We start from the raw sequence: 22,848 nt of genomic DNA on the forward strand, positions 1-22,848 counted from the left end.
GCATGACAAACTGCTGTCAACTACACATTTACTCTGTGATGAATGCAACTTTTTCTTTTTTTTTTTTTTTTTTACACTTTTTGTATCAGATTCAGAAACCATAATTCTTTGGAAAAAAGATGTTCCCATTCGTTCAGTTTTAAGAACAGCTTTTTAGCATTGTAAAGGGTTTGTATATGTGTAGAGGGTACGGTTATACTGTTATGGACTGTACCATATCCAGTGTTGGGTGTAATCCAAATAAAAAATAACTAGTTACTGTAATCTAATTACTTTTTTGTAAAAAAAAAAAAAATAGTGTAATGCATTACATTTTAAATTATTGTAATCAGATTACATTTACTGACTTTAAATTAATGTAATTATAAGAACATTATAGGGTTATGCTTATTTATAATTAGAGCTGTCAGAATTAACGCGTTAATCGCATGCAATTAATTTCAAAAGTTTAATGCGTTAATTTTTCTTAATCGCGATTAACACATTTACCGTTAATATACCATAAACCAGCATAAACACTTGTTGGTAGGGTGGAACCTTTGTAATGTGTCTGCCCGGAGTCATTACACTGACACACACACCACAACAGTGTTTCCCTGTCAGTGATAAAATGATGAAGAAAGGACCTCTTAGCACTATTATTTGATGTACAAAACAAGCCCAGATGGGACTTGTGCTAGAAATCAAGTATTTTCAGGACATTTTAATTACCACTGAAGCACGCCAAGACTTATCTATCACTCCGCTTTTCCCATGGAGTTCAGAGTGACGCTTGACACTGGCGTTGACACTCTGATGTGAATCATGAATGCATTTACGATTGCTGTAGAAAAGCAGATAGTCACAGTCTACCAGCAGATTAATATTGTGGTGGATGAGAGTTTAAGAGATTTAATGTCCATTGCAATGAATACTGAACCTATGGGTTCTAAAGCAGTCTTTACACAGAAAAGGTGGCACAGAAACTGCATCTAAAGTGGCAGTTAGATGTATTTTCACAGAGCAGGAATAAATGCATTTACACAGAAGTTGCAAATGCATAAATAATGTTGAATAATTTAAATGTAAAATTATGAATATAGAAATATGAAATGAATGAAAATATGAATACTCAACATATGGGGACAAATTCTTTCAGTAAGTTAACCTCCCAGTGCATTTCTGTCTTTATATTGTGGAAGGCTTTGTTTGGAAAATGTTAATAAAGCATTATATTGTTACATATTGTTTTGTTTTCTTTCCTAAGATGGAAATAAGTGCATTTTGACAGGAAAATAAGTATATGGTGTCAAATTTCAGCATTTTCAAAATCTGCAATTAATCGTGATTAACTACAAAAAATATGCAATTAATGGCGATTAAGAATTTTAATCGACTGACAGCCCTATTTATAATGTTTTATTTATGTAAAATACATGATTTATGGCCCCGTGATGAGTTATTGTGAAGGAGAAATGTGCAGTGCTGAATGTATGACTTTTGTGTAACAATGAACAAGGAAGAAATCTAGAATTATTTTTGAATTTGTTGAACGGAAAAGTGTTTTAAAAAGTAACTTAAATGTAGTCATTAGTAATGTGATTACTTTTCCAGTGAATATTTAGTCATTTGTAGTGTATTATTATTTTTAAGTAACTTACCCAACACTGATCATGTCACAATGTCCTGTGTGTGTTGTAGTTACCGTACTGTAGCTACTGTTTTAAAGCTGAAGTGTGTTAAAATACTTTCTCCTATCCTAGCTTAATATGCAGAGGCAACTATAAATAAGCCATTTGGTTAATTTTCTCCAAAACTGTAAACACGGACTCTTTGTGGCGCTATAAAAATTGTTATGTTTTGAGTAATTCGTCCAGGCTGACACAACAACATGGACTCAACCAATGGCTTGAGTTTGGGGCGGGACTATCTGTTTGCTAAATCAACAGCAGACGGAATCCCGAAAAGGCGTATTCTAAAAGCTTGTTTAAAAACAATGTTTATTTTTGCAATTGCATTCGGTGGCGCAGAAATTACGCACATCAGCTTTAAAATTCAAAATAGTCCTTTAAAATTTAAACTAGCACCAATACCTGTAGAGAAACACAATTTTGTTTCATTGTGGTTGATTTAACTTGCTTAGGAGGATGATTAGATTAATGCGGGATGGATTGAAGTGCTCATGATGACTTCACCTAGTTCCCATCAGCCATTTTCGCAGATGACACAGAGACAGAAATAATAAGATGCTCTCTTTTCCATTCAGAGACAAAAATCTGTCAGTTACAGTTGAACATTTTAGATTAAAAAAAGTTATAAAATTTTGCCACCGTGTTTGATTTTGAAGACTTGTCTTTTGTCTTTCCTCTTGTTGTGCATAAGTTTTAAATGTTTTGACTTCTATCATGATTTCCTGATCTGTTTCTACGTAGGCTACAGCACCATGAGCCCTCAAGAGGACAGCGAGAACCCGCCCTGCAACAACGATCCTCTTTCAGCAGGCGTTGATGTGGGCAATCACGATGAGGACCTTGACCTGGACACTCCTCCACAGACAGCTGCTCTTCTCAGCCACAAGTTCCACCCCTATCGACACCCCCACACACACCACCCCCTGCATTTGCACACGCACCATCTCCAAGCGGCCGTCACCGTGCACAGCGTGGATGCCGAGTGCTGATCCTGCCCACATATGACCCCAAACCATCAACCCTGCCTTTGAAGCCACTGATCTCCAGTCCTTGCTCTTCACCCACCATCAGCCCTCCAACCAAGCCCTGCATCCTCCCAAGAGAGGAGAGAACAGAACCCCACCTCTCCCAGGGCATCCGCTGGTGGTGCAGTTGTTTTGTGCTTGCTGACCTATTGAGGGGGCCGAACAGTTGGCCTCTTTAGAGGTAATTATGGTGTGGATTTGGCAGGTGCATACAAAGCTCCTCAAGTTTGTTTGTTTTTTCCCAAGGAAACGATGAAGATGAAAGGATTATTTTTCTACTATTTATTTAACTAGAGTTGAGATGGAGTAATGAATGGAAAAATATATATATATTGATGACTGAAATTGTCAGCTTTCATACTTGGCCCGTGGAATCCATTTTCGGATCCGGCTATGGTTTCTCCTTGACCAGACTGCATAGCAGACTTGAAGGATTCGAATCGTGGAACAATTGAGTCATACACATGCCATGAGCATTTCCTGTGGGAGAGTAAACAAAGACTTTCAAGGAACAATTGAAATGAATGCCTGTTCTGCACATCAGAGGGAGAGAGTCCAGCCATCTGCGAGTGGAGTATTAAAAATTTTATGCATTTCATTTGTGACTGTGTGAGAAGATGGTGAATCTCCAGACACTGTGCAGTGTGACCAAGGTGTTCTGTGTCACTTGGGTTTAGCCTCCACACACACTACCAGATAGCTGAAATATTTTAAAGATGACTGGCAGAGACGTTGCTCATTCCTACCACTGTGTGTATAAGCTCTCGTTGTATTTCTGTCTGCCCAACTATTTTGCGTTTGGTGAGAGAGAGATAGAAGAACAGAGTGTGCGTGTGTTGGTGCTTTGTGTACGTAATTGTGTGTGAATGTGTGCTGGCACAGATGGATCATCTTCATTAATGTTGTCATTTTTTTTTAAATTCATTAGTCAGTATTGACGGAATGCCATGATATGTTTTTTCAATCCTTCTAAACCCATGTGCACTTTTATTCAACTGCCTGTCTACTAAAATGTAGACGTTGTGCTCCTATGATTTTAGAGGGATTGTGTCTATTGTTTTCTAAATGAAATGATATACCATGTATATACATTTAAAGTTTAACAAAGTAGCTATAAATGTGCCATACACCACAAACATTTGATCCTTGTCAGAAGTGTTTTATTGTGTCATCAAGGTTTGAGTTTCTCAGTTAGCATTTTTCAATCATTTTGCAAATGCTCTTAAAGCTGAAGTATGCAACTTATTCAGTGTTAAAATATTCTTCTATCCCAGCTAAATATGCAAAGACAACTATAAGTAAGCCATGCATAGGTTAATTTTCTCGAAAACTGTAAAAATTGTGTCTGTGACGTGCTAAAAAAATGCCTGTGTTTGTTTTGAGCGACCCGCTTAGACCCGCCTCAACGACGTTACTCAACCAATGGTGTACATTGGGGGTGGGACTATCTGACCGTTTGAACAACTGCAGGTGAGGGGCATATTCAGAAAGCTGTTTTGAAAACATTGTTTATTTTTCCAATTCCATTCGGTGGCCCTAGGTTCCATAAATTACATACTTCAGCTTTAAATGACTTTGGGTTAGGAGTGAGGTATAAAATAATAACATTGGGTTTTATTTATTTTTTATAAATCTGTAATATGTTTACAGGAAATAATGCCCAAAACCATGAGTCATATAATTAAGCGCATGATATCAAAGCAAAATAACATTTCACACATTATGATGTGTGATCTCTCAAATAGAGATAATTCTGGTACATCATTTCTGTCCAGCCATATACCCATGAGATTTCAAATCCAGTCTCAGCTTTTACAATGGCAGTTATCTCATTTAGATGTTTGCCAACTGTTTTAAGCAAGTAGAATTGAGTGTATACTGAATTCTGTGACTCACATTTATGTGCTATATCAAAGTCATTGTGCAATCATCATTCCTACTTGATCATAAAACATTTTAAATGGAGGAAATTTGGATCTATTGCAACATGAATGTGATAAAATGCTCCACTGTACATTAGACTGAGATCGTTTTGGTCATTAAATGTCCTCTGCTTTCATACCAACATGAGCAATAATTAGACAGCACTTGGTGTTTGTGTTTATATGCAGTCCTACATTCAGCACATAGGCGTCATTTAGGGGTAGGAAGGATGGGACATGTCTCTAACAATTTTCGGCTTTGCCAATTTTGTCCCCACCACTTTTTGTCATATAACTGTCTAAAGCAGAAGAAACCTCCAGTTCTTGAGCAGTTTCCATTTCCAATTATAACACGTGTGTTATAATTAGGGATGCAGCAAAACCACCTTTTCTCTTCCGATCTGATTCCGATATCTGAAATCTCAGAATCGGCCGGTACCGATCCCGATCCGAAACCAGTGTTGTTCATAATCAGTTTAGAATATCTATACCTCACTGTGTGGAACTAATTGGAGGTACACTTTTATATGTAAAGAAACACAAACCTCTAACTACACATTATTTCAATATAAATGTATAGCCTATTGAGAAACTTTATTGTTAACTAGTCTACTGGATAATGAAGCAGCAAAATTAACAGTAATTCCAGTCTAAGTCTTTAGTAGAAAAGAAGCCAGTTTTCTTTGCACATTTTTTTCAACTTGTATCTGGACTTTAAAGGATTTAAAGGTGCAATGTGTAATAGATTTACTGTACTAAAGCATAAAATTATATATATGTAAAATAATATGTTATCAGAGATTTAGGAAACATGCAACAAGTTGAAATACTGGCTTCTCTGAAAACAATGCTACAGCTAGTATATTCTACTCTGAAATGTCCTTTCCGGGCCGGAATTTCTGTTTGTGTTTTGGCCTGTGTGATCCCGCCCACTGCCCATTTCCCAATAGTATTTTGACACCCAGTGTTGCCAGATTTGAAACAAGTTAGCGGGCAAACAGCACGCTGCAGCCATGGAAGCCAGCAATACATCTAGCTAACACTGACAGAGTTATAAAAAATCCACATGAGCTAGTTTATAATTTGCAAACAATAAAAACATTGCAAATGTATACAGGGTTGGGGAGTAACGGAATACATGTAACGGGATTACATATTTAAAATACAAAATCTTAGTAACTGTATTCCATTACAGTTACAATTTAAATAATTGGTAATTAGAATACAGTTACATTCAAAATGTGTTTTGATTACTGAAGAGATTACTTTGCATTTTATTGTCATTTGTTTCATTTAATATTTAGTCCTTTCAGATGGAAAACATTTATACATATAAATGATGCGATCCAAAGTGCATTTGAACAGCGGTGAAACACTTTCTTAAGATGTTACATTCATACGAGCAGACAGAGAAGTAAGTTTGAAGTAAGTTTGGAGCAGAAGAAATAGAAATAAACCTTGTGTAAATTGTCAGCTTTACGCTAAGCTAAAATGTTATTTCTAGCCATTTTACATGCATGATACCAGGCACAATCATATTTTTTTATCAGTTCACGTTGGATCATAATTTATTTTTTTCTAGTAAGACCTTTGATATTAGGGCAAAAATCATATTCTTGATAATTTTTTTTATTGTTTTCCTGTAAAAATATCTAAAAATCCTTAAAACAAGATCAGTTAGATTAATCTTGTTTTAGAAACAACACTGCATAACATATTTAGGTTTTGTGTATTTTTTTGTGTAAAACGTGTATTTTGTCTTACTGTACTGGCAGAGTTTTTATAGTCAAAACAAGTGAAAAAATCTACTAGTGCTGAAGAAGTAATCCAAAGTATTTAGAATACCTTACTGACCTTGAGTAATCTATCAGAATATGTTACAAATTACATTTTACAGCATGTAATCTGTAGTGGAATACATTTCAAAAGTAACCCTCCCAACCCTGAACATATACATTAGCTGATCAACTTACAGTGTAAGGCTCGTCGCTTGCCATTGTCAGTCTGCTCGTTCCTGTTGCATGTCCTCAACCTGGCAACCTGTGTGAGCTGGGGAGGAGGGGGCGGGGGAGACAACTCTCTAATATTTTGAATTTGGACTGCAGTACCCATTTTAAACGCTTGATGTCAATGTTACATATTGCTCCTTTAAAGGATTTTTTTATTTTTTTTATTTAGTTGTAAGACAGTAGACAGTTATTTTTTGGAACCCATTCAGCTTAAATATTGTTGTAATTTGTAAACAGAATAAATTCTTAAATTCTTATTATTATAATTGACTTTTTTTTTCCTTTTTTCACCCAATTTGGAATGCCCAATTCCCAATGCGCTTTTAAATCCTCGTGGTCACATAGTGATTCACCTCAATCCGGGTGGCGGAGGGCGAATCCCAGCTGCCTCCACGTCTGAGACCGCCAACCCACGCATCTTATCACGTAGCTTGTTGAGCGCATTGCCACGGAGACATAGCGCGTGTGGAGGCTTCACGCCATCCACCGCGGCATCCACGCTCAACTCACCACACGCCCCACCGAGAACAAGCCACATTATAGCCACCACGAGGAGGTTACCCCATGTGACTCTACCCTCCCAAGCAACCGGGCCAATTTGGTTGCTTAGGAGACCTGGCTGGAGTCACTCAGCACGCCCTGGGATTCGAACTAGCGAACTCCAGGGGTGGTAGCCAGTGTCTTTTACCACTGAGCTACCCAGGCCCCCCATTATAATTGACTTTTAGATTTTTAAAATACAACAGTAATATATTTCAATCATGCACCTTTAACTTTAAATCCTTCTGGCTTTTATTTTGACAGTCAGAACACTCCAGGAATTCTCATAAGTGTCTATATGAAGGCTAGTTCACAGTAGTTTAATGTGCCATTCACTAAAACGCACTGTGCATGCATACTGCATATTTACTTATTAAACGCAGTGTTTTGCGATTCACAAAGGTATTGCATGTCTCGTGAATAAAATGGACGAGTCATATGGACAATTTTAATGGTGCTTTTATGGTTCTTTTATGGAGTTTGACAGTAACAAACATGACTAACATACAGTATCGGATTTGGATCGGGCACATCGGACCAATACCCCATCCGTCTAAAAACGTCAGTATTAGAGCTGATACCGATCCAGGTATTGGTTCGGTGCATCCCTAGTTATAAGAAGTGGCGATCCAGTGTTGGAGTTTATTTTTTATGTTATGATGAGTGCTTGTTGCGGCTGTTATCAGTGGCACTGAGTGACAGCGGGAGGCGATGTTCTCTCGTGCATCCAGACGCGTGCTCTACTCGCTCCACTGTTGCACAGCTCGCGCTCATTTCCAGTTAAATTGCAAAGCAAAATGCAAACAGATGTGTGCTCACTAATGATATACATACAGATGCAATCTTTGTTTATCAAATTCACCTAACTGTCCCCACCACTTTTTGAAATGAAGTCACGCCCATGATTCAACATCATATAAAAAAGATGCTGTATTAGCTTCATTGTTTTATTAAACAGCAGGTAATTTCAGTATATAATGGGAAAAATTTGTAGTGAGGTCATAATTCAACCGCACCGAGGAAGCCTGCTATAAGGGAGACTGGGGCAAGTTGTCACATTGGGAAGTTACACAATAACTATATCTCAGAAACGAAAATATTTGGAGATCAAAGTTCATTTGTGCAATTGTGTATTTTCTCTAGCAGAGGTATTGAAAGTTGGTTTCAAACAACTAGTTAATAACCCTCTTAAATTAGAATAATGTTTGCGAATGCTACCTTCCAAAGTAAATTTTCACAATCATATTTTTGTTATAGCTTGTGAGTAAACAAGTGGACATAATAAAACCACTCTGGCATATATTCGATATATGCTTTTATATATATATATATAGCTTTTTATAGCCAAGGCTTTAAGGTATGTGGCTGTGCAAAGTCACAATTAGCCCCGGTCTCCCCTAATATTGTGGTGTACAATGAATCGTTATCAAACATTACAACTGTCTTTCCTTGTGAAAAAATACCTAAAAGAAAGAGCATTTCTTTCAAATATATATGTCTGAAAGGCATGCTTACTCATTTCTCTATTCAACTCAGCACATCTTCATTTACAATATAGGCTAACCCACAAACTTGCATATGGAAGTGAATTGTTCAGGCAGTGCCAAACAGTGCCGTTTATGGGGCATGATTGGTGTTTGTGCCTGCTCTCACACAAGCTGCTCGATTGTGACATCATCAGTACTTTTCTGACCTACATTTACAGTTTTTGTCGCAGTCACTCACCCATAACGGGCAAAAAAGGTCGCGCGAAGTGCAGGCGCATTCGTTGCGCGCGCTGTCACAGATCAGGTGGAATTTGCGCACAAGGTTATAAAGAGTATCCTCCGTGCACCGTAAATTATATGCGTTCTGGAACGGCCGCGCTCCCTTTGCACTGTTGTTTTACACGTGCTAATTATGTGCATACATAAATGATTACATGAGTGGGTCACAAACATAGATGGAATAATATGCATATTGTCATCTCCATTCCAGTGTTACTGTAGCCTACCACTGATCTTTGAATCGTTTCAAACGCTAGGTGTGAGGACACGGTGAGGTTGGCAGAAAAGTGGAGCACTTCTGTCAAATTCGGGCCATATGCGCCTCAGTCCAGAATCTATGCTCGGAATTAGAGCAAAAACCGGCTGTTCAAGTTTGCAGCTTCTCTTTTTGCGTTATTACCGCGAGGCAAAATATAAAAAAAATAGCTAATGTAATGCGCAGTTAAGTTTAATTTGTCTATTGTTTTGCAGTGTTTGTTTCTCAATAATACATGCACCGGTTGCGAATTCTCACAATCGTCTAGAAGCATAAATGAATAAATCGCCCGTGATTTTGAGATGCTTGGACCACACACACACACACAAATGACAAGGATATCGCCGCCCACACACACTCTGCACTCAGCTTATCTCGCGGTGAGGAGTTCAAGGTTCCTATCAACCCTTTACATAAACACACGCGAGTCCCAGATGCCCGCTCCAGCACTCGCGCGCGCCCACGCGCTACTTTTACGAGCAATTGAAATATTTTGGTCTTCACTCAGAGATGCACTGAATCACTGCTTTAGACACGGCCGTGGGTTCACGCTCAGGTAATTTAGCTGAACGCACATGGCATCTGTATTTGAGCCCCTTTTTGGAAGTTCTCTCTTACAGTGTGCCATAACCATTTTAAAGGAATAGTTCACCCAAAAATGAAAGTTATCTCATCATTTACTCACCCTCATGCCATTCCCTTTCTTCTGCAGAACACAAATGAAGATATTTAGAAGAATATCTCAGCTCTGTACGTCTGCACAATGCATATAAATGGTGACCAAAATTTGAAGCTCCAAAAAAGCACACAAAGGCAGCATAAATGTAATCCATAAGACTTCAGTGGTTTAATCCATGTCTTCTGAAGCGATCCAATAGGTTTGGGGGTGAAAACAGACTAAAATATTCCTCCTTTTTCCACTATAAATCTTGACATCAGCAGTCTTCTTGGCGATCATGATTTCAAGCTCGATTACACTTCCTAGTGCCATTCAGCACCAGAGATTCAGTCATAGGAGAGAGTGTAATGGTCAAGTAGCATGTTACAACAGTAAATCAAAGTTTGTGGATACCATACAAATAAATGGAGAGAGCCGTAAACTGACACCTACGTGTCACAAAATTGTCTGTGCATGTCTTCTCTTATAAAACAGCTATTTTTTTTTTATTTTTTTTGTAGTAAACGCAACACAGACCATTCCAAAAGAATTGTTTCGTGTAAAACAAGGCTGTCAATTAATTAAGTGATGAGGTGTTTCCTCATCACACTGAAGCATCTCCTCTATAGACATCTACTAAAAAAAACGGCCTCTAGTCTCCTCACCAGTGTACCGCCCATAGGATGTCTATGGGACTGCCACATTATGCTATTTTATGCCAAGTCTGTAGGCTCCCCTTAGTAGAATGGTTCTATTAGCGCTCTCTGCGCATGCGTCAAGCACTAGGAAGTATTATCGAGCTTGAAATCATGATCATGCTTAGAGATTGCAATGGCAAGATGTACAGTGAAAAATAATTTACATTTTGGTCTGTTCTCACCCAAACCCAATTGGATCGCTTCAGAAGACATGGATTTAACCACTGGAGTCGTATAGATTACTTTTATGCTGCCCTTAAGTGCTTTTTGGAGCTTCAAAGTTTTGGTCACCATTCACTCAGATTGTGAGGACCTACAGTGCTGAGATATTCTTCTAAAAACCTTCATTTGTGTTCTGCAGAAGAAAGAAAGTCAGACACATGGGCGAACTATTCCTTTAAAGAGTCAAACGCAATGGTCTCTAAATTTTGTCAATGTGATGGTGGCTTGAGTAGCTGGAAACTGAAAGCGTGCATTCAGGGACATTATAAGGACTCCTGTGATAGAGTGTGCCAGAAGATGGCATTTAGCACACCCACGAGAGACAGCATAAGTCATTCATTTCCACCAGGCATTCCTTGAGATGTTTCTGACATAAACCATCTCTCCAAGCATACAGACCAAACTTGAGTGTCTTGTCCATTTTTTTTCATAGAGATAGGCCTATATTACAAATAATAAAACGCTATAGGCTACTGTTATTACGCAGTTATTTTATCTTGGTTATAATACTATTATTTGTAATTGATTGCTAGAGTTAGATTATTTTATTATTATACAAACAGCTATTGCTAGAAATTGCTATTATTATAGGCTAGAGTTATTTTATTGTTTCTAGCTTCTTTTATGGTATGACCGCTATTTTTTAAGATGACAGTCAAGGTTGCATTGTATTCTGATAAGGAGCCAGAGAGATGAATAGAGTATTATGAGTTTAGTTTTCCATCGGTGGAGGTCGCCAGTTGTACTCTGGAGGGGGTTATCCACACGACTTTCAAGTGTGCCGTCGATGGGTTTGACTAAAAGCACAAGCGCCCACATACAGTACCCGCTCTCTCCGACTCACTTTCCACCAAGCGCTGCAAAATGGCGGCCGCTTCATCCATCCAGCCGCCGAGCGTGCACGCGATAAAGCGGGAAAATTCACCTCACCCCGAGTCCGACAGCCCCGCGAGCCGTCAGGAGGAGGACGCAGCATCCGATGGGACCACCATCCTCAGAGATCTCCCCGAACTAGATCCCGATGAGATCGAGAGACGGTTGGAGAAAACTCGCAGAGAGCTGAGCAACAGGAGGAAGATTCTTATTAAGAACCTGCCACAGGATATCACTAACCAGGTAGAGGAATTTACACGTATCAGCCTGACAGGTGAAAGTTATACTGTTCACTAGTTAATTGCAAAATGAATAAACAAATAAAAACTTACACGGGGTGTAGCTTCAAGAATGTTTTTTAGTTTGCTCAAGATATAAATATACAAGATCTAAATTAACTTTTTTTTTTTTTTAACTAATGTAAACAAACACATCTGACAGTTAAGTGCTGCACATGACTACTACTATAGTATATTTCATCCAAAAATAAATAAAATAAAATATGACGAATAGGCCTACCTAAAGTTACTGTCAAATTAAACAATTGTTGGTTTGGAAAGCAGATAATGGAACGCGTGAACAGAAACATTTATTTAAGTGACTGAAATAGATGAAGGGATCAGTGCCTTTACTTTGATAATCAGAATAACCACTTCAGTTTTAATTGTGACCCAAAAAAGTAATCCGCTTTAAAACAATGTCAAATGCGTAGGTTAAAAGCACAACTAAAGTGGAAAGAAAACAACAGCGCGGCGGCGGCACATTTGGCGGTTTGCTGTTAAAATGAGCGGCTCACCGCCTCATTGTTTTTAGATCAGATGTCATCAAAACATTAAAATACACATTTAAATGTCATTTGTAAATTGTCTAACAGACATCTAAGAGCTTATATTAAAAGTTGACTGTGGTTTTATATCCTACTATCGCAGCTATTGTTTTTGTACAATTTAGAGGATGACTTTACACTTTGGAACAGCGGCTCTTAGGGGCCGTTCAGACCGAATGGGTCTTTCGCTTAAAAAAAAAAAAAAACCCTAGTTAGACGCAGCGCAAAGAATAGAACAGAACGGGTCGCGAGACGCGTTTTCAAAAGTTGAAGTTCTTTTTAACTCGACACGGCTGTCCGGCGCGTGACGCGGCGCAACGGTCAAAGACGTCTGTCTAGCCCATGTTTATATTGAAAAACAGTTGGGAAAAATAGATGCAAAACGAGTTCGGTCTGAACGGCCTCATAATCATTTGCCTAGTTGTGGTTAGATGTTGTCTCGAGGCATGTTTGCTCATGAAGGCAGGGATCCGGGTAAAGGCGCTGAGGCAGAGAGACTGCACAGCGGTGAGCTAAACTCTGAGTGGGAGATTTTCATATTAAACGAGCTGAGGTGCCTGCTGCCTATGACATTTCCTACAGAGCTTTCCCACATTATTAATGTCAGTAAACATGTTTGATACCTGAGTCCTTGAGGGAGATGTAATATTTCTTCAGCTCTAGGAGGAGATGAATGCAGTCAATATCTTATCCTCAGTATCATCTGAACAAATGACACTGTGCTGTATGTCTGCACTTTTACAGCACACATGCACTTTCATGTTGGGTTGTTAGGAATATTACATGCTCATAGGGGATGTTTTGATGATTTCTTTTTACTATTATTTACTGACACCACAATACAATGTTTGTGCCTGTACTGCATGTTGAATCTCACAGTTCTAACAGTTTGGAGAACAGTGTCAGGTGCACAGTGCACACCTCTGGAGTGATCAGGTCACAGACTGATGGCTTATCACTGGGAACGCATGTCAGGCAAAGCAGTTTGGTCTCTCTCTCTCTCTCTCTCTCTCCCCTCTCTCTCATTCAGACATGCACAATCACTCAGCTCCTTATACTGAATAATTTAGGAGCAGGTTGGACACAGGTTGGTGGCAGGAGAAATGTCAGAAATGAACTCAGTTGATTGGCTGTTTGTCAGGTGACCTCTGATTCATATTTTGGGTGATCTCATCCCATCCCTCTTTTAAGTTCAGTCCACTCTGACACGGTGGGTGTATTGCTGTTGGTTTGGGTGTCAGTAGCAGATGTTCAGCGCTGGAGTATTCCGGTGCATGTATGCGCTCTCTGAATACCCAACACATCATTCACACATACAGATGGGGTGGACGATATAAGCCAAAATTTCATGATACTCTCAAAAAATACACATATTTATGAAAAAGTCATTCAGAAACTGCTGAAAAAATGATGAAATGTCCTTTTCACTTAAAACTGTCCTATGTAAGGCCTTTCACAAATTTGAAGAATTTATATATTTTTTTTTTACCTGATCAGTGAAATAATTAATAAAAAATAAATTACTTTTTTTAATAATATTTTTTTTTCTTCTTCCAATTCTCTTCTGTCTATCACTTGTTGGCTGAATGTAAAGTGATTGGGATGCCCATTCTTTACCATGCAGCAGCATTATACACAACCGTGATAGAAACCTTACTCAAAAATTTATAATTTTTATTGGTTTATTGTAGGGCTGTCAATCGATTAAATGTTTTAATCAAATTAATTACATGGTATGCCGATTAATTAATCAAATTAATCGCTATTAATCACATACATAAATATTTGCTGAGAAAGCCCCTCAAATAAAAATAATTCAGTATATAATGATTAAATAATTATAAACAGTTATATTTAAATAATTATAAAATATATATTAAAAAAATAATAATAATACAGAGAATTAAAATGCATTACATTATTTAGGCACACAAGTTAAGCATTAAAAAATACAATATAAAAAGTGGCTTTAGAATGCAATATATTGTTTATTTCCATATTATTCAACATAAGCCTATCATTGGCCTAGAGTTCATAGGCATCCATTTAGCAATTTAATTCATCAATCAGTTAGAGTATGACGAGACAGGAGAGGAATGGGGATCTAAATGCAGCCTTTTTAATAAAACAAAGGTAAACCAGGTAACTCAGAACATAATGAAACAACACACAGGGAACAAAGCACAGCATAATACAGATGAAAACTGACCAAAAAACCAGAGGAAAACAAGGGCTTAAATACACAAGGGAAAACAAGGGAAAGAGGAACACCTGGAGAAACAATCAGGGGAAAACCAATCATGAAAAGAAACTACAAAAGACTACAAAACTAACAGAAAACAGGAACAGGGAACTAAACCAGAATTTCAACATAAAAGTCAAAACAAACAACAGAGAATATGTGACACCGAGATTTATTATAAGGGCTTGTCTAAGGACGCGTCAATGTACACCTGCGTCAGACGGACGTTTTTGGAGCGTCTCGGTTGTGTTGACCACCATTTTTGGTCGCTGTGTCAAGTTAAAGGAATAGTTCACCCAAAAAGGAAAATTCTCTCATCATTTACTCACCCTCATGCCATCCCAGATGTGTATGACTTTCTTTCTTCAGCAGAACAAAAAAATAAATAAATATCTCAGTACTGTACATTCTCACAATGCCTGTGAATGGGTGCCAAACTTTTGTAGTGGCAAAAATCACATAAATAAGCATAAAAGTAATCCATATGACTCCGGTGGTTAAATCCAAATCTTGATATGACCATATGGATATGATGGGTGTGGGTGAGAAATAGATCAATATTTAAGTCCATTTTTACCATAAAGTCTCCTGCCTGCTCAGTCAATCACCACTTTAACTTTCACTTTCATATTTTTCTTCTTATGTTTTTGGTGATTCACCTTCTTCATGCATACACCCCCTACTGGGCAGGGAGAAGAAAATGTAAGTAATTAGTAATGTGATTACTTTTTCGATTAGTAAAGTAATCTAATTAAAATTTTACAAAGATTACAGAGAAGTAATTTGTAGAAGATAAATTGTTTGGGGAACTTACCCAACACTGTGTTCCATAAGGCCAATTCACACTTCCCCAACAAACTAACAAACACCAACATTCTAAAGTTGGCTGTTGGATTTAGAATGTTGAGAAGCATAACTGTCAATATCAAACCTCCCCAACAAACACCAACAGAGTGAAAACGCTGACCATTTGTTGGAGTTTGTTGGAACAGTGTGAATTGGCCTTTACAGTGTCCCTTAGTTGTAGTCAATGTGGGGGCATAGCATTAGGTTTTATCAGTGTTACAGGCTACAGTCATTTGTTTCCCTTTCTCCTTCCCTGTGAAAGTTTCTGTCTGGTCTCTGTTTCTTTTCTGTTCTGTTCTGACCTCACAAATTTGCTGTTGATTCAGGTCATGACAGAGTTAAGCAAGTTCTATTTTAGAAGAGTTTTCATGCATCAATATGTTTTACCACCCCACTCTCTGGTCTTCCTCTTTGAAAACACCCCTAACTTTCATCATGTGTCTGCTGTGAGCTGCCATTACACAATCAATTGATTTGATGCTTGCTGGATACCGTGTAGGGTAAGGTGATACAAAGTAGGGTTGGGTATCGCCAGCCACCTCACGATACGATACGTATTGCGATGCACATGCCACGATTCAATATATTGTGATAAATCACAATATCATGGTTTGATTTCTCTTTTAATTTTAATTTGGGTATAGTTCAGTTATAATGTCTATTTTGCTTGTATACAATATGAAAGAAATTCTCTTTCAGCTAAGGCTGTTATTCATTATACAGGGGATCTTCTAACATGTTAAATTATGGACATATACATTTTACACATTTTATCCTTAGTTTTTCATCATTTTAGTGACATTTTAGCTTTTTTTTTTTTTTTATGTAGTCCATGTATAACATCAATAAATATGGTGTATTGAAATTGCATTTATTATATTGCATATATACAGTATATTGTTACATGTTTGTTGTTTACATGTACATAATAAATGTGACCTCCATCCCCTAAAAATAATCTGGACATGTCCACCTTAATGTCCTGTTTGGACCACTTCTGTGGTGGCAAGGCATTGTTCTAGTAGGGTCAGAGACAAATAATAAAATATCATCTGTGTAAAGCAAAAGCTTATGCGCCACACCTCCCGCCACCACCCCTGGAAAATCATCCTCCTTTCTTATTGTGGCTGATAATGGTTCCAGGGCAACTTTACACAAAAAAAGTGCGCAGGATCCTCAAACAGTCAAGCAAATGTTCAGTGAGCTGGTCCACTCGGCTGCAATGTGAGTACAAGATGACTTACTCACTCCATTGACTTTATGAAGGACATCGCTTGCTGTGGGCATGTGAATGTTGTATGGCCATCTTTAGCATCTATTCTCAATTTAGCCAGGAATATCAGTGCAAAAGAGACCTTCCGTTGGTGTAAATGTTTCTTGCATTCCTTGAATCGATCATGCTTCTCTCTTGTGGAATTCGCAAAGTCTGGGAACAAGAAAATGCTGTGGTTCTTCCAAGAAAGCTTCCCTTTACTCCTTGCCTCACGTAACACACAATCTCTATTGGATGATGTCAGAAATTTGGCCAGAATTGATCGGGACCTGTCTCCCTCTGCGGATCGCCGAGCAGGAACCCTGTGAGCTTGTTCGATTTCCAGCTAATGGCCTGCTATCACATATTCCCTGTTTTGACTTTTATGTTGAAATTCTGGTTTAGTGCCCTGTTCCTGTTTCCTGTTAGTTTCGTAGTCCTTTGTAGTTTCTTTTCTTGATTGGTTTTCCCCTGATTGTTTCCCCAGGTGTTCCTCATTCCCTTGTTTTCCCCTGTGTATTTACTTCCTTGTTTTCCCCTGGTTTCTTTGTCAGTCTTCACCTGTATTATGCTGTGCTTTGTTCCCTGTGTTTTGGTTCGTTATGTTCTGAGTTACCTGGTTTACCTTTGTTTTATTAAAAAGCTGCATTTAGATCCTCATTCCTCTCCTGTCTCATCACAGAAAGACTGACCAAAAATGGATCTAGTGGCCGTCAGGATTCTGCTCCTTCAGCAAGGAGACCGTCCAGTTGAGGATCACGCCCATGAGTTTTTAGAGCGGCAAATGTAGTGCACTATCCAGACCGCTCTCTGGTGGTTTTCTTCCGGGCCGGTCTGAATAGTGCACTGAGGGAACTCATGCCTCCGGCTGATCCTCACTGGATGCTCGGCGATTATGTGGAGAAGGCTCTGGAACTTAGCGGATCCCCTTATACAGTGGATTATGGTGGGAACCTCGGGCCAAAACCTGTGTTCACGGCCCCTGGCTCAAAGCCTTCCACGGTTCCTGTCACCAAGTTGTATGATCTGCCACTGATGTCAGTGCGTAGGTCCATGAAGACCCTACCTCAAAAATTGTCTGCGCCCACACCTGCCACGGCCAACGAGCCAACGGCCACGCCTGCCACGGCCAACGAGCCAATGGCCACGCCTGCCACGGCCAATGAGCTGGAAGCCTCGTCCGTCCCAGAGCCTGCGTTGCCAGCCTCGTCCGTCCCAGAGCCTGCGTTGCCAGCCTTGACTGTCCCAGAGCCTGCGTTGCCAACTTCGGCCATCCAGAGGAGGAGGAAGAGAAGAAAAGTTTCCGTTCCCAAGTCTCTTCCCATGTACATGACCACGGAGGTCGTTTCCATGTCTCTGACCATATCCACGACTACAGAGGTCGTTCCCAAGTCTCATCCCATGTACACGACCACGGAGGTCGTTTCCGAGTCTCTTCCCATGCCCACGACTACAGAGGTCGTTCCCAAGTCTCATCCCATGTACACGACCACGGAGGTCGTTTCCGAGTCTCCTCCTATGCCCACGACTACAGAGGTCATTCCCAAGTCTCATCCCTTGTACACGACCACGGAGGTCATTTCCGAGTCTCCTCCCATGCCCACGACCACAGAGGTCATTCCCGAGTCTCTTCCCATGTTCGCGACCATGGAGGTCGTTTCCCATTCATCCAGGACTCTTTGTTTCAAGCCTGCCATGGCTCCGCCTTCCACAGCTCCGCCCCCAGAGTCTTCCACGGCTCCACCCCCAGAGTCTTCCACGGCTCCACCTCCCCCGGAGACTATTCCTCCTGCAGCTCCGCCCGCTCCCCCAGAGACTATTCCTCCTGCAGCTCCGCCCGCTCCCCCAGAGACTATTCCTCCTGCGGCTCCGCCCATTCCCCCAGAGACTCCACCTACAGCGGCTCTGCCGCCTGACCCAGTCCCTGTCCTGTGGTAACCTCCCAGGCCTCCTGTCCCTGTCTCGGCCCTGCGGCCGCCTCCCAGGCCTCCTGACCCTGTCTCGGCCCTGCGGCCACCTCCCAGGCCTCCTGACCCTGTCTTGGCCCTGCGGCTGCTTCCCAGGCCTCCTGACCATGTCTCCATCCTGCGGCTGCCTCCCAGGACTCCTGACCCAGTCCCCACCTTGAGGTCATCTCCTTGGTCTCCTGGCCGTCTGCCTGATCTGCTCTGGTCTCCTGGACATCCGCCTGATCTGCTCTGGTCTCCTTGGTCTCCTGGCCATCCGCCTGACTTTTATGTTGAAATTCTGGTTTAGTTCCCTGTTCCTGTTTCCTGTTAGTTTTGTAGTCCTTTGTAGTTTCTTGTCATGATTGGTTTTCCCCTGGTTGTTTCCCCAGGTATTCCTCGTTCCCTTGTGTATTTAAGCCCTTGTTTTCCCTTAGTTTCTTTGTCAGTCTTCACCTGTATTATGCTGTGCTTTGTTCCCTGTGTTTTGTTTCGTTATGTTCTGAGTTACCTGGTTTACCTTTGATTTATTGATTTACCTATTGATTTAAAAGCTGCATTTAGATTCTCATTCCTTTCCTGTCTCGTCACACCTGCTATGTCGAGCAGATTCGGAAAGAGCCCCTCCAGGAATTTCACCGTATCCTGTCCCTCTGCTCCTTCAGGGATTCCAATGATACGGACGTTATTCTGCCGGCTACAGTTATTCTCCATGTCCACCAATTTCTCCCAGACACTCTCCAAATCCACCTTGGTCGCTAGCGGATTAGTAGATAATTCCCTCTCTGATGACTCCAGGTAATCGATCCATTTCTCGACATCCCCTACTCTTGTAACCACATCAGTGAACTTTGCCTCCATGGCAGAGATCGATCGACGTATCACAGCAAGATCCTTCAAGTCAGCAACGACCTTCGTCAGCTTTGTCGACATGTTCAGCATCTCTAACCGCATTTCCCACACCTCTCTGACTAAATTGACTCCAAGGCTTGCGGCCTGCTTGGGGGCTGGGGGGGGGTCAGCTTGAGCATGTAAGTGTCTTTTAATGTCTCCAGAGCCCGAGGATTTTGAATTCTTTGACATATTGTCCTCATAGAACAGTTATGGAACAGAGTGTATCGAATCACACCGCTTTATGTCATAAAAAGTATTAAATCTAGCAAAATGCACAGAGCTCGCTGGCCACACGTCCGATCTTCGCATGGCATCATGTGACCTCAGGATTGTGAATTTTTCATTGAAATCACAACTAAGCACTATTGGTTCAGCTGTGTGGGCTAATGTGTCTCTTTATTTCAGAGCAGACAATTAGCAATGTCCGGTTCGACAGCTTTCAGTTTTTCTGCTGCACATTTTGTTTATTGAATTATGAAATTTTGAGCACTTTAAACTTTAATCACATTGTTCTATCCAAATAAGGGAATTTTAAGCGAATATAGAAATGGCAATCATGAATGGCATTTTTGAGTCTCATTTTCAGGTAAGTCAGTGCATTATGTGAGCACGCCAAATGAACTGGTGCCATCACCAACCTGCACCATGGAGTCGAACCATTTAGAGCAGCTTGAAGAGTGTGTGTTTAATCTAGCTGTGATGTATGCACGCTGTTTAAAAGTTTAGACAAAGTTTTTGATAGTGAATGCAAAATGTTCTGGTTTCATTTGATTTGAACATTTGTGTAATGACAAATGTTCTTGGTCGTTGTGGGTTCATAGTGACACAGAAGAGAAGACAAGGAGGAGCCACTTGCTCTGTTACTGTGGAGATGATAGAATGGTGGCTGTGCAATTAGATATGTCTTAACTGCCTCAAGATTTTCGAGCAATTGTTTTGCCACTGCCAATATGGAGAAAAGTGATCGGATTACCTCAGATTCATGGTTTATGTAGATAAATTGTGCAAATTTTACAAAATTGCAAGCTACAGCAAATAATGTGGAGCGTGGTTGCGATCGCAAAATCCTGGAGGGACTGTTTATGGGATTGTGGTTCATACCCTCATTAAAGATTTTAAGTACACAGTCTTTTACCTTTGTCTTTTTGTCTGATTTTCAAATGCTTTTTTGCTTCAAATCAAAGTTTGTAATTTTGTGATTCACCTTGGAGCTGGTTGGTTTGGTTCATGGCTTTGAATGCTCTTATGAAGACTTTTATGAAATCCCTAAGATAAAAAATGCACTCCATTGAATTTATCCTTTGCTAAGCTCTGCCTTCAACAATCTACTGGCCAATCTTACCCTGCCAACTCTTGCTGCCTACCGTATTTTCTGACGACTGTTTGTTCTTGTAAAATGGAAGTCTATGGAAGTCTTGTCTTACTGTAGATGTTTGGATAGTTATAAACTAAATTTAGCAAATATTATCCAATACTAATTTTAAATTTAAAAAAAATAATTTCCGAGCTTAATTCATTTATATATTCATTCAGTTCATAGTAGACTTTAGGACTGCAACTAACGAATATTTTGATAATCGACTAATCTAACGATTATTAGAATGATTATTCGACTATTCGGGTGATTATTGCACTTATTAATCATTAGTTCTTAACCGACTATTCAGGTTGTGCCTCGACTTAAAAGGTTGTATTAAACGGGCTTACTAACAATAAAGAGGACAAAATCATCTTTTAAAAATACCACTAAATAACATTCACTGAATTACAAGAAAAAATACTTTTTTTGTTTTTGTTTAATTCATTAAAAATTAACTGCAAAAAATCCTATTGTTATCAAGTGCTTTTGTTTTGTTTTCCATTTAAAATGATCTAAAAATCCTTAAAACAAGATACATTTACTTGGGAAGCAACATTATAAGATATTTAGACTTGTTTTTAGAGAATGTATCTTGAATATAAGTGTATTTCTTCACTTGTTTATACATCTGCCAGTGCAGTAAAGACAAAATGTACTTATATTCAAGATACATTCTCTGAAAGCAAGTCTAAATATCTTATATGTTGCTTCTCAGGTAAATGTATCTTGTTTTAAGGATTTTGTGATATTTTAAAATATATAAATATTATATTCAACATTCTCCAGTAATAGTTTTTTCTTTTGCAGTAAAGCTCCTAAAGAAAATGTATTGGAAAGCAAACCAAAAAAGACAAATCTAAAACTTTTGTTGTTGTTGTTGTTGCTTTGTATAATGGGCTAAGACTACACTCTCTCACCTTTCGATTCATCTTTAACGCAAAAAAAAAAACAAACAAACAAAAGAAACTCCCTCTTCTTAATAGAGCTTGAATCACCAATTTTCTTCACGATAAGATACACACCGTGACACATATATTATGATTCACTGTGTCACGAGCCATCACGTTATAATCTAGCTGCAGCAAGCGCGTGCCAGTGATGAGTGTCTCCGCACGAGACAGTGTATCAGCCGGGAGAGGTTTGAAACTATCTCACGCTGTTTTTCACGTGACTCATATAAGCGGCTCTGACCGCACAGAGAAATGCCAGTTTCGGAGTGTGTTCTTATTTATTCAAACCGCTTATTATTTGAACTTTATTAAAGGATGCATTAAAGATATAACACTGGGGTGTTTCCTTTTAGACGCTCTGACAGGCAAGTTTTGCTTAAGCGGAACGCAAGGAATGGCGCCGCTTTATTTCACGTCAGGACGACACTGCTTCTATATTTACTTATTTTTTATTATAATTCCCTCATACTTTGCAATCTACATCACCTTAATCTGTTTGGAAAGTTTGAAGTGTGTCTGGACTGTGAGCTGTTCTTTCCTCCTCTCCTCAATCAAGTGCTGCTCTCCTGTGTCATCATTAGCGTTTCAAATGATCTCATGTTGCATTAAATGAGATCAAACGACTATTTGACAACTGAAATTTTTGTCAACAGTTTTTTATTGTCGACGTTGTTGATAACGTTGACTAATCATTTCAGCCCTAGTAGACTTCTCTCGCATGTTTCATAGTGACAGAACAAGCGCTAGTAGGAAAGCCAAGGAGGGTGGGGCTTAATTAAAGGTCAATTTGAAATATTATAGCAGTATTTTGGACAAAACAATGTCTCGATCTTTGATGTTACATACAAGCTTTCATATAATAGGGTTGGTTTGTTTACTGAAATGTACAAGTC

The 22,848-nt window shown here is 39.5% G+C and overlaps 2 protein-coding genes across 2 annotated transcripts in view; both read left to right on the forward strand.

Annotated features, from left to right (window-relative positions):
- LOC127446327 (VWFA and cache domain-containing protein 1) overlaps window positions 1-3,835 on the forward strand; it is a 144,484-nt gene extending 140,649 nt beyond the window's left edge. The window contains exon 27 of the mRNA XM_051707148.1: window positions 2,412-3,835. Coding sequence (XP_051563108.1) covers window positions 2,412-2,659 — 248 coding nt within the window. The 3' untranslated portion in view covers window positions 2,660-3,835. The remainder of the gene's footprint in view (window positions 1-2,411) is intronic.
- A 7,712-nt stretch (window positions 3,836-11,547) lies between these two features.
- Window positions 11,548-22,848, forward strand: part of LOC127446336 (ribonucleoprotein PTB-binding 2-like) — a 119,438-nt gene continuing 108,137 nt past the window's right edge. The window contains exon 1 of the mRNA XM_051707186.1: window positions 11,548-11,882. Within this exon, the coding sequence (XP_051563146.1) occupies window positions 11,631-11,882 (252 nt within the window). The 5' untranslated portion in view covers window positions 11,548-11,630. The remainder of the gene's footprint in view (window positions 11,883-22,848) is intronic.

This window comes from Myxocyprinus asiaticus, chromosome 9 (genome assembly GCF_019703515.2).
Source record: "Myxocyprinus asiaticus isolate MX2 ecotype Aquarium Trade chromosome 9, UBuf_Myxa_2, whole genome shotgun sequence".
NCBI classification, from domain to species: domain Eukaryota; kingdom Metazoa; phylum Chordata; class Actinopteri; order Cypriniformes; family Catostomidae; genus Myxocyprinus; species Myxocyprinus asiaticus.